Genomic DNA, 14,132 nt, shown 5'->3' on the forward strand with positions numbered 1-14,132 from the left:
TGACTGGCCAGCAAAAGGTGCAGCTCCTCCCTTACTCTTTCCCCCACTTTCCAACAAGCCCGCATCTGATTGGCAGAACCCTCAGAAGTCGATCGCTGATTGGTCGACGGGCATGGCGGCCCTTTGGGGAGGGGGGGGGGGATTTTCCCTGAGGAGAAGCGGTCGAGGCCATGGCGGCGGCTGATGGTGGTCGGGAGCTGAACGGCCTGCGGGGCAGGGCGGAGGACGGGCTCCTCAACCGCTTCGTGCAGCTGCCGGGGAGGCCGCACACGGCGGGTGAGCGGTGGGAGGGGCCTCTTGGGATTAGTGGGACCCTCGGGCCGGAAGGAGCCGTGAGGGCTTCAGTGTCACTCAGCTTTTTGGGGTGGGGGTGTTGGGGGCACTGGGAGCACTGGGGGGTACGGAGGGGGCTGTCGATCTTCTCGGCCCCAATATCAGTGTATTGGAGGAGAATGTAGTGTTAATCTTCAATCCCGACTTAAGATTTTTTTCTGGGGGGGTGGGGGGGGAAGGGGGAGGTGCCAGCTCTAATATGGGGATTTTGGGTGCTGTGCTGCCCCTCTGGGAGGATTTGGTCTTGTAGAAGTTTTGGGTGCTGTGTAAGCTTAGCCCTATTCCCTAAGAAGGAAAGCCCAGTTCCTTCTCCCGTTTCCCCTCAGCTCTCCCTGTGTTGGTGCACACAGATGGGGCCATGGATCCCCAAGCCCCCCCAACCACCCAGGCTCCGGGTATGGGAGTTCTCTCCTCCCAACAGCCCCAAAGCATTAAGGGAGGTGGCTGAGATTACCCCACAGTTGGAGCAGTCACCCCCATCCCATTGCTCCTGCTGTATTGGGGCACCCCTTGGTTCCGTGATGGGCCATGGGAGATGTTCCCCACCCTTTTGAATCCCATCCTTGCAAGTACATGGTGTACATTTCCCATCCCTTCAAATCCCATCCCCTGTTCCCACCTGTGCAAATGCCCAAGGCCCCATCCAGTCTGGCCTTGAACACCTCCAGGGATGAATGGGGCATCCACAGCCTCTCTGGGCAGCTGTTCCAGCACCTCTCCTCTCTCTCTGTCAAGAACTTCCCCTTGACATCCAACCTCAATCTTCTTTCCCTCAACTCCAAACCATTTCCCCTTGTCCTGCAGTTATCAACCCTTTCAAAGAGTTGACTCCCCTCCTGTTTGTAGGCTCCCTTTAGGTATTAAAAGGCTGCACTGAGGTCACCCCTCAGCCTTCTTTTCTCCAGGCTGAACAAGCCCAGCTCCTTCAGCCTGTCTTCGTAGGGGAGTTGCTCCAGTCCCCTGATCATCTCTGTGGCTCTCCTCTGGACCCAGTCTGTCACTGTTGTGCCTGCATAACAGCAAAGAAGGACGCCCTCAGGCTTTGTGTGAATGTGCTGAGCAGCTCCACACCTATTTTTGGGCCAATGCTCAGACACATTTCCTTCCTTCCTTTCGTGATAAGGCCGTATCACAATGGCTGGTTATTTTCTCACTCTCAGTTTACTGTCACTTGGCTTGAGCAAATGTAACCATGCGTCCTCCTGAGATGGTTGCACTGATCCCATCTTTTGGCTAAGGGTCATTCCCAAACCTGGAATTCTGCCATCTGACAAACAGATCCTGCTCAGCTCAGCGTATGTGCTTAAAGCCAACCTCAACAAGCTTGAAGATCACTTGGTGAAAAAGTGATGGCAGATCTTCCTGGATCCATCCTTGGAGTTTTCTCCTGATCTGACACCTGCTAATGTCCTGTTTACAGCACTCCAACGGCAGCTGTTGCATAAACATTGAGATTTAGAGACAGCTTTCTTCCCCTCCTTCCATTTCCTCCAACTGCGTTTGTTTTCTTTCTTCTGAATTCTCTCTTGGACTTTTCAAGTCACTCTTTCACCTTCCCCACCATTTAGTACCCTAGATTCTTTCTATAAAGCACGCTGTGTTTGTGTTGTTTTTCTTTTTTTTTTTGTTAGTAATCATTGTGCCAGCATGCAAGGAGCAGGTAATGTGCTCTGGAAGTGGATGCGTGCCCTCCATCCTTCTCTGCAGAGCTCTGCTGCTGCCAGTAGTGTCATTTCCAGTGGTTGTGGGCAATCTCCTGGCTAAAACACATCACCACTTAAACACCATGGTGTGAATTCAGGTGCTGCTTTCCTCACATTCACCCTCTGCCATTTACTGTACAACCACGGATAAGTTTTGAGGGCGTTTTCATGTCAGAATTGTGCAGAGCTACTTTCTCCAGAGGGTTATTTCTGATGGTCATTTGTATATAAAGATTCTTTAAGACATCTGAAATCCTGTGTTGGCTATGGGAAAGGAAGGAGATATATTTAATTCTAAGCTTTAGAACGATGCAAAATGTCAAATGTAGGCATTGTGTGTTTTGTTCTCCCCACTGGAAATCTTCCTGTCCACCTTGAGAATGAATGATCACAATACCAATATATATACATTTTTTCCAGTGTTTTCATCACACTCCTGGGGTTAAGTGGGTAGAAAGAAGCTGGAGACCTAAATATCTTTATATCTTTGCTCCTTCCATGCTCAGCGTTTATATTTGTGCCTTGAGCTATAATTTTCCCAGTGATATTTGCATTTTTAGGGGAAACATTTCTTCTTTTGCTCTGGTTTCTCACTAAGGATGGTTATTTCCTCAGGGCTCCTTTGCTCTGAGTGTCGTTTGAAGCTCACTGTGTGAGCTGTGTCCATTCTGCTCTGCTTCTGATCGATCATCCTCAACGTTTTTCTTTATTTTTGGCCCTTTCCCTCGTGGGAAATACCAAAAATCAATTGCTTTCTTGTATGAATGCTTGAAATGCAAAGATGTGTGGAAGCACAGAGAGAGACAGCCCTGTTCTGCCCATCGATCTGAGCTCTCATCATGTGGGATGATGGATCCTTCTCCAAACTCCCCTTTGGAGGCTTCAGAAATGCAAGAGGCTGCTGGGAGGCAGCTGTGATCTTTATAATGGAATCTACCACGTGAATTACAAACGTATTTTGTTCAGGCCAGTGTGAAGAAGCTGAAGCTGAAAATGTGTTGGAGTCAATACTGACTTGTTCTCTTCTCTCTCCCAGGAGCTAGCAGTGCTTAGGCTTCAGCCCTCAGCCTGAATGTCCTTCAGAAGTCTTCAGAGCAGCAAAAAGGATGTGTGCAGGAACCTTAATTATTCAGCAGCAGCATTTGAAAAGATGTTACCAAAAGACACGCTGTATTTGTTAGCTTTGTGTCCTCTACTTATTATTTTGTGTTTCCAAAATGCCCCTGATAGCTGTCAGATCTGCTCCAGGAGTAATGAAGGAAGCTTTGTTCCATGTGGTCTGCAGGAGGGGAGAATCACAGAATGGCTTGGCTTGGAAGGGACCTCGAGGATCATGAAGCTCCAACTCTCTTCCTGCATGCAGGGCCACCAACCTCCCCATTTCACAGCAGCCCAGGCTGCCCAGGGCCCCATCCAACCTGGCCTCCAACACCTCCACGCATGGACGGGGCATCACAGCCTCTCTGGGCAGCTGTTCCACCACCTCACCACTCCCATAGCAAACAACTTCCCCCTCACATCCAACCTCAATCTTCCCTCTTGCAATTTCAAACCACTTCCCCTTGTCTTGCTATCATCTACACTTCCAAAGAGTTGACTCCCTTCCTTTTTATAGGCTCCTTTTAGGTCCTGGAAGGCTGCAATGAGGCCACCCTGCAGCCTTCTTTTCAAGTCGAGATGTGAGTCACACATACAGTGAAGAGGATCCGTGGCTGTGTGTGCAAATGGTTCTCATCAGTAAATACGAAAAAGCAAATAGGCCCTAAGTTCTGAGAGGAACATCTCTCTGGATGCAATTCTTTTAACCAGAATGGAAATTGAAGTGAATTTTCAAATGCATCTTGGTTAGAAAATGCACAGAATGCTTGCTTGTCCTTGAGTTGTAGGCACTTTGGTAACTTTTCTTCTTTTCTGAAGGTTAGAAGCCAAGCGTTTCTCCTGAATTCACCCTGAGTTTTAACTGTGTGTTGTCAATCCTGAACATCAAGACCAGCTGTGCTTTTAATTCTTGTCATCCATGTGGGATGATGTGCAGTGTGTTCACCTCATTGATCAGTGATGAGCAGAGGTCGGTGCCAATACCTCCCACCAGTTCCCTGAGTGCATTTAAACCTCCTATTGCACTCCAGCTTCAGATGGGTCTCCAACTGTCCTTCAAGACCAAAAGAGGGAGGCCAAAGTTCCTCAAGGGCTCCTGGGGTGGATTCTGGTTCTCTGGCTGTGCCAAAGGGTAATTTTTGGTATCCTTGGCAAGCAGAGCTTAGAAACTTAGGAGCAAAGGCTTCTTTGCTCCTGTAGGATCTAGGAATTAGGATCTAGGAATTTTCTTTGGCTTTGCTCAGCCTTGGCCACTGCTCAGCCTTGTGCCTGTCCATGGTGAGGTCGACCCGGGGCTCTTCTCATTCTCCTTTCTGTGTTTCTGAGGAGGTGATGGGGTCTGGATCCTTCCTGGGCTGCTGAGGACAAGGGAGGCGACAGCAGCTGTGAGTTTGCAACCTCTGGAGAACGGCATTGCATCGCTTTAATGGGAATTGATAATGAGGGATTGTAGTGAGGAAAGAAAACTCCCTTCAAAAGTAAAATCAAGTCCTACAGAAGCTGATAGAGGCAGATCTCAGTCTCTGCTAAGAGGTTTGACACTGATTAATACATTAATTTGTTTATCTGGCAGCACAGTCCTGATAAGACAAGGGCAGCTTCAAGTAGGCTCCCAAAACAAATTCGTATTCAAGTCTGCTGTTGCTTATTTCTATTCCTAAGAAATGCTTTCACCTAATCAGACCTATTCCCCTTCTTTTAAATGCAAACAAACAAACAAAGCCAGCCAGCTGGTAGCTCACAAACTGGAATAGCAAGTATCCTGCTCTCCTTTAACCCAGCTGGTGAGATGATGCCAGCCTGGTTTTTTTTTCCTGCCCTCATGAAAGGGAGGATAATCAGATGGAAAGAAAATGCCTTTGTTCTCTGCAAGTCTTTGTGCTGCTCTGTGTGTCAGTGCCTCTTACCTTACCCTTCTTGCTGCTGCTGATGCAGTGGCTGAGCTGAATCTTCACTCACAGTTTGATTTTCCTCCTGTGTAACTTTGTGCAGGTGTTGGAATACAGCAGAGCAATCCCTGCAGGTTGGCTGTAGCTGTTGACACACAGTGGGCATGCTGGTAGCATTTAATCTGCTGCATAGCTCCAAGAAATCTGCTGATTACTTGAAAGCAAGAAGGCTTTTTCATCTTTTCCAGGCTTTCTATGCAGTGCTGTGGAGGCTGCAGTGCTGGAATTTAATAAACTTCCCTCCTCTAAAATGAAGGGTGTCTTTAAGTTCATGACATCTCTCTTCTCCCCATTCTGCATTCAGAGCTTTCTGAGAGGTGGGAAGCATCTCCTGCATGGATGCTGCACCGTATCACCTCAGGAGCAGACGTTCACACTGCCTTTTTTCCTTACTCTCCTTTTGTTCTATCAATTCCTTATGCTGCAGAGATATTCAATTAGGAATCTGCTCTAATGAAGTCAACCTGGGACATCCCAGCAGCTCCCTCTGAAGTCACTTAATGAATCCCTTGGGGGAGGTGAATGTAACAGGGTGTTAACAGGTCAGTGTGCAGTGACAGCCAGCTCGTTGCTGTCAGATAGCTCAGCCCAAAATTAGGACTTTCCTCCTTCTGGCCCTGCTCTGCTGTTTCAGCTTCATTCCATTGCTGTGGCTGCTCGTTCCCTGTAAATTTTACCATTCCCACTTTTGCCTTAAGGAATCATAGAATGGCCTGGGTTGCAAAGGACCACAAAGATCATCCAGTTTCAACCTCCCTGCTGTGTGCAGGGTCACCAACCAGCAGCCCAGGCTGCCCAGAGCCACATCCAGCCTGGCCTTGAATGCCTGCAGGGATCCAGGGGCATCCACAGCCTCCTTGGGCAACCTGTTCCAGTGCCTCAGTGCTCCCAATCTCCTGGAATTAAGCTCTCCCATCTCTGTTCTTTGCAGCCCCTTTTGAAGACCATCAGAGAACACCCAGAAGAAGGCATGAATTGGGTGAGCTCCCACTGGTCAAGAGCAAAATTCCTTCATTTTCTTCCTTCGCTTTCAGTTTATTGCTTTTCTGAGTGGGGAATCACTGTGAGATGCAGTTATTACTGGAAGGATTTCAAATCCCTTAGAACTCTGCCTCAAGGGGTTTGCTTGAGTCCTGCAGAACAGCTTAATTCTGCACAAGAGTTGGAGTTTCCAACAGCAGCAAAGTGGGAATGTGATGAAGCACATCTGCCCATGCTAAGCTGAAATCCAGAATTCAGTCTGGATTAATCATTGATTTCGTCTCATTTGTTATTGCTCTGCACATCTGATTCACTGCTGATAATTGCAATGAGCTGTAAGAAGCATGATGGTTCCTCAGTAGGCACTTCTCTGGGTCCTGTTCCATCATAGAAGTCCATAATAGAGCAGGGAGAGCACACAGGTGGTGCGTGGATGAGGGAATCTTGGGGGATCCACTTCGGTTTTGAAACCTTCCAGGTCAGTTTGAAATGTCTCATAACTGGATCCCTTTGTTCTGAAACCTGATTGGTTTTCTTCATCTTTCTCCTTCATTGCATGGTGCTCTGTCTCACTTCTGTCCCTGGCACTATGCTAGACTCTTACTCAGCTCTGAATTAGAACAAGCTTGGAATTACTTTTTCGTCACTTACCATTTCAGGCTTCAATTTATTGCTGTTTGGGTTTCCCTGGACTCGCTGCCATGTGTGTGTGTTGGTCTTTTGGCCTGTTCTGGTTGAGTTCTGAGCCTCAGTTCCCTGCACTCCACCTGTATTGTTGTGGGGAGGAGGCAGAGGGCTCCCTTTAGGGAAGGGCTCCTTGAGGCACAGCTGCAGAGATGGGCTCCCTGCAGCACTCCCTCCCTGTGCTAATGCCTTTGCTGTTGACTTCTTGCTGTATCAAACTTGTGTTGCATGCTGTGGAAGAGCCTAGCTGAGATGCAAGGCACTGGGAGCACTTGAGCTGTCTGTGTTCTTGCTCAGGTGTGGATCTGGCATCAGAGCTGTCACCTCCTGGATGCAGATGCGTTTCCTTGCTGTTCCACACCAGCTGCTCCTGCTGGAGGACCACCCCAGTGCTGTGTCCTCACACAGAAGCTCAGCTCCTTTGCTGTTTGTTCACAGAGCTGTTCTGTCTTTTTGCTGCAGGCCAGAGATCTCCACCAGCGAGAAGCGGCCATCGCTGCGTGGCAGATAATGCCAATTTGTATGTGTTTGGAGGCTACAATCCTGACTACGATGAGTCTGGTGGGCCAGAGAACGAAGACTACCCACTGTTCAGGGAGCTCTGGCGGTACAACTTTGCTACAGACACGTGGCACCAAATGGGCACTGAGGGCTACATGCCCAGGGAGCTGGCCTCCATGTCACGTACGTATGGAAATCCAATTCCTATGCACCTAAGCCTGAAGCTATTTTAATCGGTGTCCCTGATGGAATGAAAAACCAGACAAGAACTGGGAAATCTGGATCCTGTTTCCAACTCTTGTGCAATTAGGCCTTGAGTTTGGAATGGGATTTTTGATTATTTCTTTTTCTCCTTTGCCCTTTTGCTAGGGTTGAGGAATTAAAAATGTAAAATGCAAGAGAGAGCCTTTGGAAATTTAGCTTAACAGTTGCAAGGCCTCTGCTTTCAGTGGATAGATGCTTGCTGCAGTCAGACAGAGCACCCAAAAATAGATCCCGTTGTTCACTAGCCATTTTTTAAAGTAAGTCTTTGGTTGCCATGGTTTTAGCTTGCATTCTTTCTCTTTTAGAGCATTTCAAGGCCATAAATGCACAGTGTGAGTTGTAGGGTATTTGAACAACAACCAATGCTTGCTGCCTTCTCCTTCCAGAGTTCTGTTTCACTGCATTTCACTGCAACAAACATCTCTGCCCTGTCTGTCTCTCCTAGTTGTATTGCATGGCAACAACCTGCTCGTGTTTGGGGGCACTGGAATCCCATTTGGGGAAAGTAATGGCAACGATGTCCACGTCTGCAATGTCAAGTACAAAAGATGGGCCCTGCTCAGCTGCAGAGGAAAGAAACCCAATCGGATCTATGGCCAGGTAGGAGGGAAGGCCCTCTGTCAGACACACTGCGTGTGCTGTGTGTCCTTCCTTTGGGAGGCTGGGACTCTTTCTGTTTCAGTGCTGATGCTCTGTGTCCTTTCTAACTGGTTTCTCTCTGCCTTCCAGGCCATGGCCATCATCAATGGGTCTCTGTATGTGTTTGGTGGAACAACTGGTTACATTTACAGCACCGACCTGCATAAACTAGACCTCAACACCAGAGAGTGGATCCAACTGAAACCAAACAACATGTCCTGCGACATGCCAGAGGAGAGGTGAGGAGAGCTTTTAAACTGGGAAATCACCACCTTTGCTGAGAAGCTGAGACAGTACTGTCAGAGTTGGCTGTGAGCATTGCACAAGCAGTGCTCCAGCATTATGATATGCACAGGGGTGTAGGGAGGGGGTGTGAAGCCTCTGCCAGAACAATGTGCAATGCCAGAACAGAGCTGGGAACTTGAGGCAGCTGTTGAGTGCTGAAGAGGCTCCAGCTGATCCCTGTGCCTTGCCTCATTCTGTAGCAAGCTTTCAGTTGGTGACCTTCTCAGTGAGAAAAGGGAAAGAAGTGTTAAGGACTGCCATGGTGCTCTATAAACTGTTGTACTTGAGATCTGTGAGACTCTGCTCTCAGAAGCTCTTCCCAGCTCTTGAGGTGCTGCTTAGATTGCTCATGAAAACTTCCACATCTAAAAACTCCCAGCCTGGGGGTCTGATACAGTGTAGCCATGCTTGGGATGTCTGTTTCAACCACTCAGATTTGTTAATGTTTCCAGAAAGTTTTGTTGCTGCTCACTTGCATTGATTTCTTGTGCTGCTAAATATCCACCTCTGCACACCTTCAGGTACAGGCATGAAATTGCACACGATGGTCAAAGGATTTATATCCTGGGAGGTGGAACTTCCTGGACAGCTTATTCCCTAGATAAGGTAAGGTGGTGAGAAGCCTCCAGAGCTTGCCTGAGCACAGTTTTACAGTGAAGTGTAACCAGCACAGTCACTTCATCTGTTTGGAGAGCTTTGATTTTCAAAAAGATAATGTTAATCAAAAATACATTACTGGGAGCAGATTTTGCTCCAGTTTCTGTAAAGGTTGGGGTTACCACAGACATGTCCTGTTAGAAATGGTGAATCCGTGGTAACCCATCACCACACACATCTGCAGAATAATCTGTTGTAGATCTGTTATCAAAGATCCTCATTTAAGAGCACTTAGGATGGAAATGTTGTAACTATGCCAAAACAGGAAAAGGCCAAAGAAAGGAGCTCCCTGACTTTTAAGTTTGCATGTTGATCATGGTGACTCTTTTCTTGTCTTCCTTTTGTGTGGTAAACATTTTTCCCCATTAAAACTGGGAGAGGGAAGAGTGAATTCTTTTTGGGGGCTGAGAGAATAAATGAAGAAACTTTAAATAGTGTCCCACTTCCAAAAGGTTCAAACTATGAAACAGTGAACTCCCTGTGTCCAGTTTGTCTAATTTGGTTACCCTGTGGCTGCATTGTAGTTCTGGCAGAGCCAAGAGGATTTAACAGTTCTCTTTTTTCCATTCAGATCCATGCTTACAACCTTGAAACCAACACCTGGGAGGAAATTGCCACAAAACCTCATGAAAAAGTTGGTGAGTCTGCAATTTCACATCATATCCTGTACACCAGAGAGTGGCTGGGGTGTGTGAAGGTGCTGTTAGCTGGCCATCTGGAAGCCTTTCTTGTAACCTTGTGGAGACTTACACTGGCTTCAGGACCCTGATCCTTTATAGCTTCAGCAGTGAGAATTAACCCAGCTGAAGTACAGCTGGCACTCTGGCTTCTCTCCCTCCTGGATAAGGTGAGGTGATAGGGGCTGCCTCTCACTGCAGAAGGAGGTGCAAATCTCAGCTCCCTCTGAGGGAGCAGGCGCTGTTCTGCTTAGCACAGAGACTTCCCCTGAATAGCCAGAGGTGAGAGCTGGAGTTTGTGAGGTGTGAGATTTTGGCACATCTCATCCTTCCCTGGAGTGCAAATAGGGGCCAAACGTCCCAAAGCAGCTGCGTGTCATAGCTGTGACAGTGGGAAAGCAAAAGCTCTTGTAAGTGAAGAAAAAAAGTGATTCTTGTCTGTGATTCTGTGTTGAGATACAGACACCACTTGTGCAAGCTCTTTAAAAGCAGCAATAGCTGACATCTCTTCTTTCCTATGGGAGTGGTGAGGTGCTGGAACAGCTGCCCAGAGAGGCTGTGATGCCCCGTCCATCCCTGGAGGTGTTCAAGGCCAGGTTGGATGGGGCCCTGGGCAGCTGTGAAATGGGGAGGTTGGTGGCCCTGCCTGCAGGAAGAGGGTTGGAGCTTCGTGATCCTTGAGGTCCCTTCCTACCCGGGCCATTCTGTGATTCTGTGATCTCTTTTCTCATGTCTAATTTGTTTTGTTTTTCCTCCTCAGGCTTCCCAGCAGCTAGAAGATGCCATAGCTGTGTTCAGATCAAAAATGGTAAAGTCTTCCTCTTGAACATTGGTGTATCTTGCTACAGCCTAGCATTGGGAAGCCCATCTCTTCAGCCTGAGAGATGCTGGCCTCCAGAGCATTTGAGAGAACTGCAGGGCATGCATGTCTTTTCTGAAGGAGGATTCCTTCTTTTAACCATCCTTAACCTGTCCAACTGGCACTGCTCTTCATATGAGGGAGCAAATTTATTCCTACAATAGACAGTACTGTCACTCTGGAATTCTGTAGTATTTTACACAACCTACAGATTCATGGGGCATTCCCTCAGTGGGGTTTGCACTTCTCCCATAGCTTTGTTGTCCTCTGAGAATGCTTTTTTCCAATCTTGATGATTATGCTGCTCATGATGGACTGAAGAAGCAGAGTTGATCCTCCTCAAAATTCCTCCTGAATGCTGTATGCTTCAGCGTGCTGAGCCATGGAAAAGAGTGATACAAGGAGTTATATTTCTCAGGAGGTGAAACAAGTGTTGATCCTGAAAGGGTTTTAGAAAGGTGATGCACAGCACCTTCTGCAGTTCCTGAAGGAAGGTAAGCATTGTGAGTTTCCTCTCTTTGCAGATGTGTTTGTTTGTGGAGGCTACAATGGAGAAGTGATTCTGGGAGATGTTTGGAAGCTGAATCTGCAGACTTTCCAGTGGGTCAAGCTCCCAGCTGCCATGCCTGAACCAGTGTATTTTCACTGTGCTGCTGTCACACCGGTGAGTGACTCATTTCTTTCCTCTGTAGCTGAAGTTGGAGCCATTTGTCCCAGTGTTTGTGTGGGCTGTAAATAGAGCTGAGCAGATGTTACCAAGGAGGTGACCTCAGCTGCACGCAGCATCCTGGGGGAGGCTGAGAGCTGCTCTAAGGTTACTGCATTGACTTTGTACGCCTGCAGCTGTTTGAAGAGCTGCAGCACACAGCGTGTTCTGCTTTCTGAAAGCAGCAGTGGGGGATTTTAGCTTTTAAAGTGCCTTAGCTCTGGCTCCAGGAAGTAACTCAGTACGTGAACATCCGTTCCTGTTTGCAAAAGGAGAAAAAAACCAAACACACGAGTACTCCCCCCAAAACTTCTCCCCCTGAACTTGGCCTACAGAGCACAGGTAGGGCTGAAAAAATAGCAAACATTTTAAAAGTATAGGAACACATGCAAACTGGTAAACACATTTATCAGAAAGGAGGTAGATGAGTGCAGGAATGCCCTTTATTTTCCACTCCCTTTGCACTTGTGTGGTTCCTGGAGCAGGGTTCTGTTGTGCTGCTGAGCCAGCAGAGGGAACGTAGCATGGCTTCTAGCTTTAAGAAAACATATTTGGCTAGAATCATAGAATAGCTTAGGTTGGAGGGGACCTTAAGGATCACTGAGTTCCAACCTCTCTGCTGTGGGCAAGGTTGCCAAGTACAGCTTTATAATAATCCACTCCCACTCTTAAAATTGATTCCTGGGGTTAGAATTCACCGACAACAAAAGACACAGCAAAGCAGAAATCCTTAGGAGGAGAGAAAAATGCCCTTCAGCAGCACGACCTCATCTTGGCTACAAGAGGGAGCCTGGCTCAGGCGGTGACACTCCTGTTCCAGGCACAGAGAGGTGGTCAAAGCCTGGTGTTGTCCTTCAGCACATGCCCACATTTCCTGCCCCCATCTAACTCCTTTTCTCCCCCTTTCCTGCCTAGGCTGGCTGTATGTACGTTCACGGAGGAGTGGTCAACATCCATGAAAACAAACGGACTGGCTCGCTGTTTAAAATGTGGTTGGTGGTACCCAGCCTGCTGGAACTGTCGTGGGAGAAGCTCCTGGAGTATTTCCCTCACCTAGCAACCCTCTCCAGATCTCAGCTTTTGCACCTCGGACTGACACAGGGACTCGTCGAGCGGCTAAAATGAGAACCCCTGCTTGTGCCCCAGTCACACTACGTCCAGCAGCCCCTCCTCCCTCCCCTATTTATGGATACTGTGGTTGGTCTTGCTAAGAACACAGAGGAACCTGCTCAACGCCTTACTCAGCAACTGCATCGATGCCTTTCTAGAAGTTTTTAATTTGTTGGAAATCCACTTTTTATTTATGGAGCTCTGAATGGGACAAACCCATGCTATCTATCCATTATCAGCACATGCTTGCAACTTAACTGGGGGGAGGGAGGACAGTGCTTAATGAATGTCTGAGATCCATGCTTACCTGTGGTGCATTTGACTTCATACTTTCACAAGCTGCATCTAACAAAGGACAGCCAACATGGAAAAATGCCTGCTGGGGGTGATGCTCACACCCCTGCTGCCCAGCCAAGCTCTCCCTCTCTAAAAACAGTGAACTCTTGCAGCTGGAGGGCTTTAGTGTGTTATGTGGGCTTCAAAGTATGGCCACAGTGCTGGAGGAGGCAGTGAGCAAAGCTCATGCTGCACAGCTGCTGTGGTGCAGTGATTTGAAGCAGCCACAGCTGTGCTCTTTGCCTTTTCACAGGGAAAGGTTTGCTTAAAGACTGCTTAAAAGCTGCCACTGAATGGACTACTGTGTAGTTTAGTGGAGGTGGTGAGAATGGAGACTAGAACTCACCAACAGCTTGTGCCCTTGCTGTAAGGAGGGTGAAAATTAGGCACTTTTCAGCACTGAAATCCATATGCTGATTTCTCCCTTCCCCGCCCTCAAGAACATTTCCTTACCCTATTAAAACCCCCCTCTTTGACTCAGTGCTGCACAGTGAGCACAAGGTCACAAAGAATGTTCTGCTGCTTTTCCTAAAGATGCAACTTTTCCTAAAATACAGTTATACAATTGAAGCACTGCCCTCACGAAGCATACATCTCCCTTCTGGGGACTGATGGAGCTTGTGGGGCAGTTAAGTCCCTCTCTGCAGCACCGTACTTCCAAGCAAGATAACTAGAGTGTTATTGCCAGAGCACACCTACCTCCTTAAGGGAGAAGGAGAGGATCCAGTGTCTCCACCAGATATCATGGAGGGGAAACTTAGAGCTTCCTGGTGTGTTTGAGGCCAGCGCACACAATGCATGCAGAGAGCATCACTCCCCATCCAGCTGCTCACGCTGGAGGACGTCCCCATGGAGCAACACCTGCGTGGGGCTGTGGGGAAGGAGCTGCATTGCCTGTATTTATGTGTCTGTCAGTGTTGAGCTTTGTTTTTTTGTTGTTTTTTTGTTTGTTTGTTTTTTCCCCCTCCCCCCCTTTCAAAAAGATAATAAACCCATCCAGGTCACCCACTTTGTCCTTTCACTTTCGCTGCTGCTTTCTCCATTGGGAACAAACAGCTCCTCATTGGCATCATGGTGCTGCCACTCTTTACCCCTAGGTGGAACCAGCTCACAGCTGGACATAGCTCTGACCCTATTTAAAAGCAGGGATGAGCCAGGACAGTCACACCAACATCAGGATGGCCCCAGACCTCTCTGACAATCTCACGTTGCCCTTCCAACTCTTTGCCCTGCACGGTGATGGTGGATCTAATCTGAGTAACAGGTGCTGGATGAGCATTGCCCTGTTCCACTACCAGGGTTCCATCCGTGCCCACTCACTGGCACCAGCCTTGATGGTCACCGTATCAC

At 48.1% G+C, this 14,132-nt stretch overlaps 1 protein-coding gene across 2 annotated transcripts; it reads left to right on the plus strand.

Annotated features, from left to right (window-relative positions):
- Nucleotides 1-142: 142 nt before the first annotated feature.
- On the plus strand, nt 143-13,761 carry KLHDC10 (kelch domain containing 10). 2 transcript variants are annotated; one of them, XM_048934583.1, is made up of 10 exons: nt 143-276; nt 6,015-6,062; nt 7,211-7,432; nt 7,959-8,113; nt 8,243-8,391; nt 8,959-9,043; nt 9,666-9,732; nt 10,532-10,579; nt 11,155-11,294; nt 12,252-13,761. In XM_048934583.1, exons 1-10 carry the CDS (start codon nt 171-173, stop codon nt 12,459-12,461), a joined length of 1,230 nt encoding a protein of 409 aa, XP_048790540.1. In that variant the 5' UTR covers nt 143-170; the 3' UTR covers nt 12,462-13,761. The 2 variants fall into 2 exon arrangements, with proteins under 2 accessions (XP_048790540.1, XP_048790541.1); XM_048934584.1 differs by lacking the exon at nt 6,015-6,062 and having other exon boundaries at nt 12,252-13,759.
- Nucleotides 13,762-14,132: the final 371 nt, after the last annotated feature.

This window comes from Lagopus muta, chromosome 1 (genome assembly GCF_023343835.1).
Source record: "Lagopus muta isolate bLagMut1 chromosome 1, bLagMut1 primary, whole genome shotgun sequence".
Classification (NCBI taxonomy): domain Eukaryota; kingdom Metazoa; phylum Chordata; class Aves; order Galliformes; family Phasianidae; genus Lagopus; species Lagopus muta.

What these genes read in the sequence shown, in the direction of transcription:
- KLHDC10 (XM_048934583.1), top strand. Translation starts at nt 171, where the DNA reads ATGGCGGCGGCTGATGGTGGTCGGGAGCTGAACGGCCTGCGGGGCAGG. An exon ending in CAGCTTATTCCCTAGATAAG is followed by an intron (nt 9,044 to 9,665) that starts GTAAGGTGGTGA and finishes TTTTCCATTCAG; the next exon opens with ATCCATGCTTACAACCTTGA. An exon ending in ACTGTGCTGCTGTCACACCG is followed by an intron (nt 11,295 to 12,251) that starts GTGAGTGACTCA and finishes TTTCCTGCCTAG; the next exon opens with GCTGGCTGTATGTACGTTCA.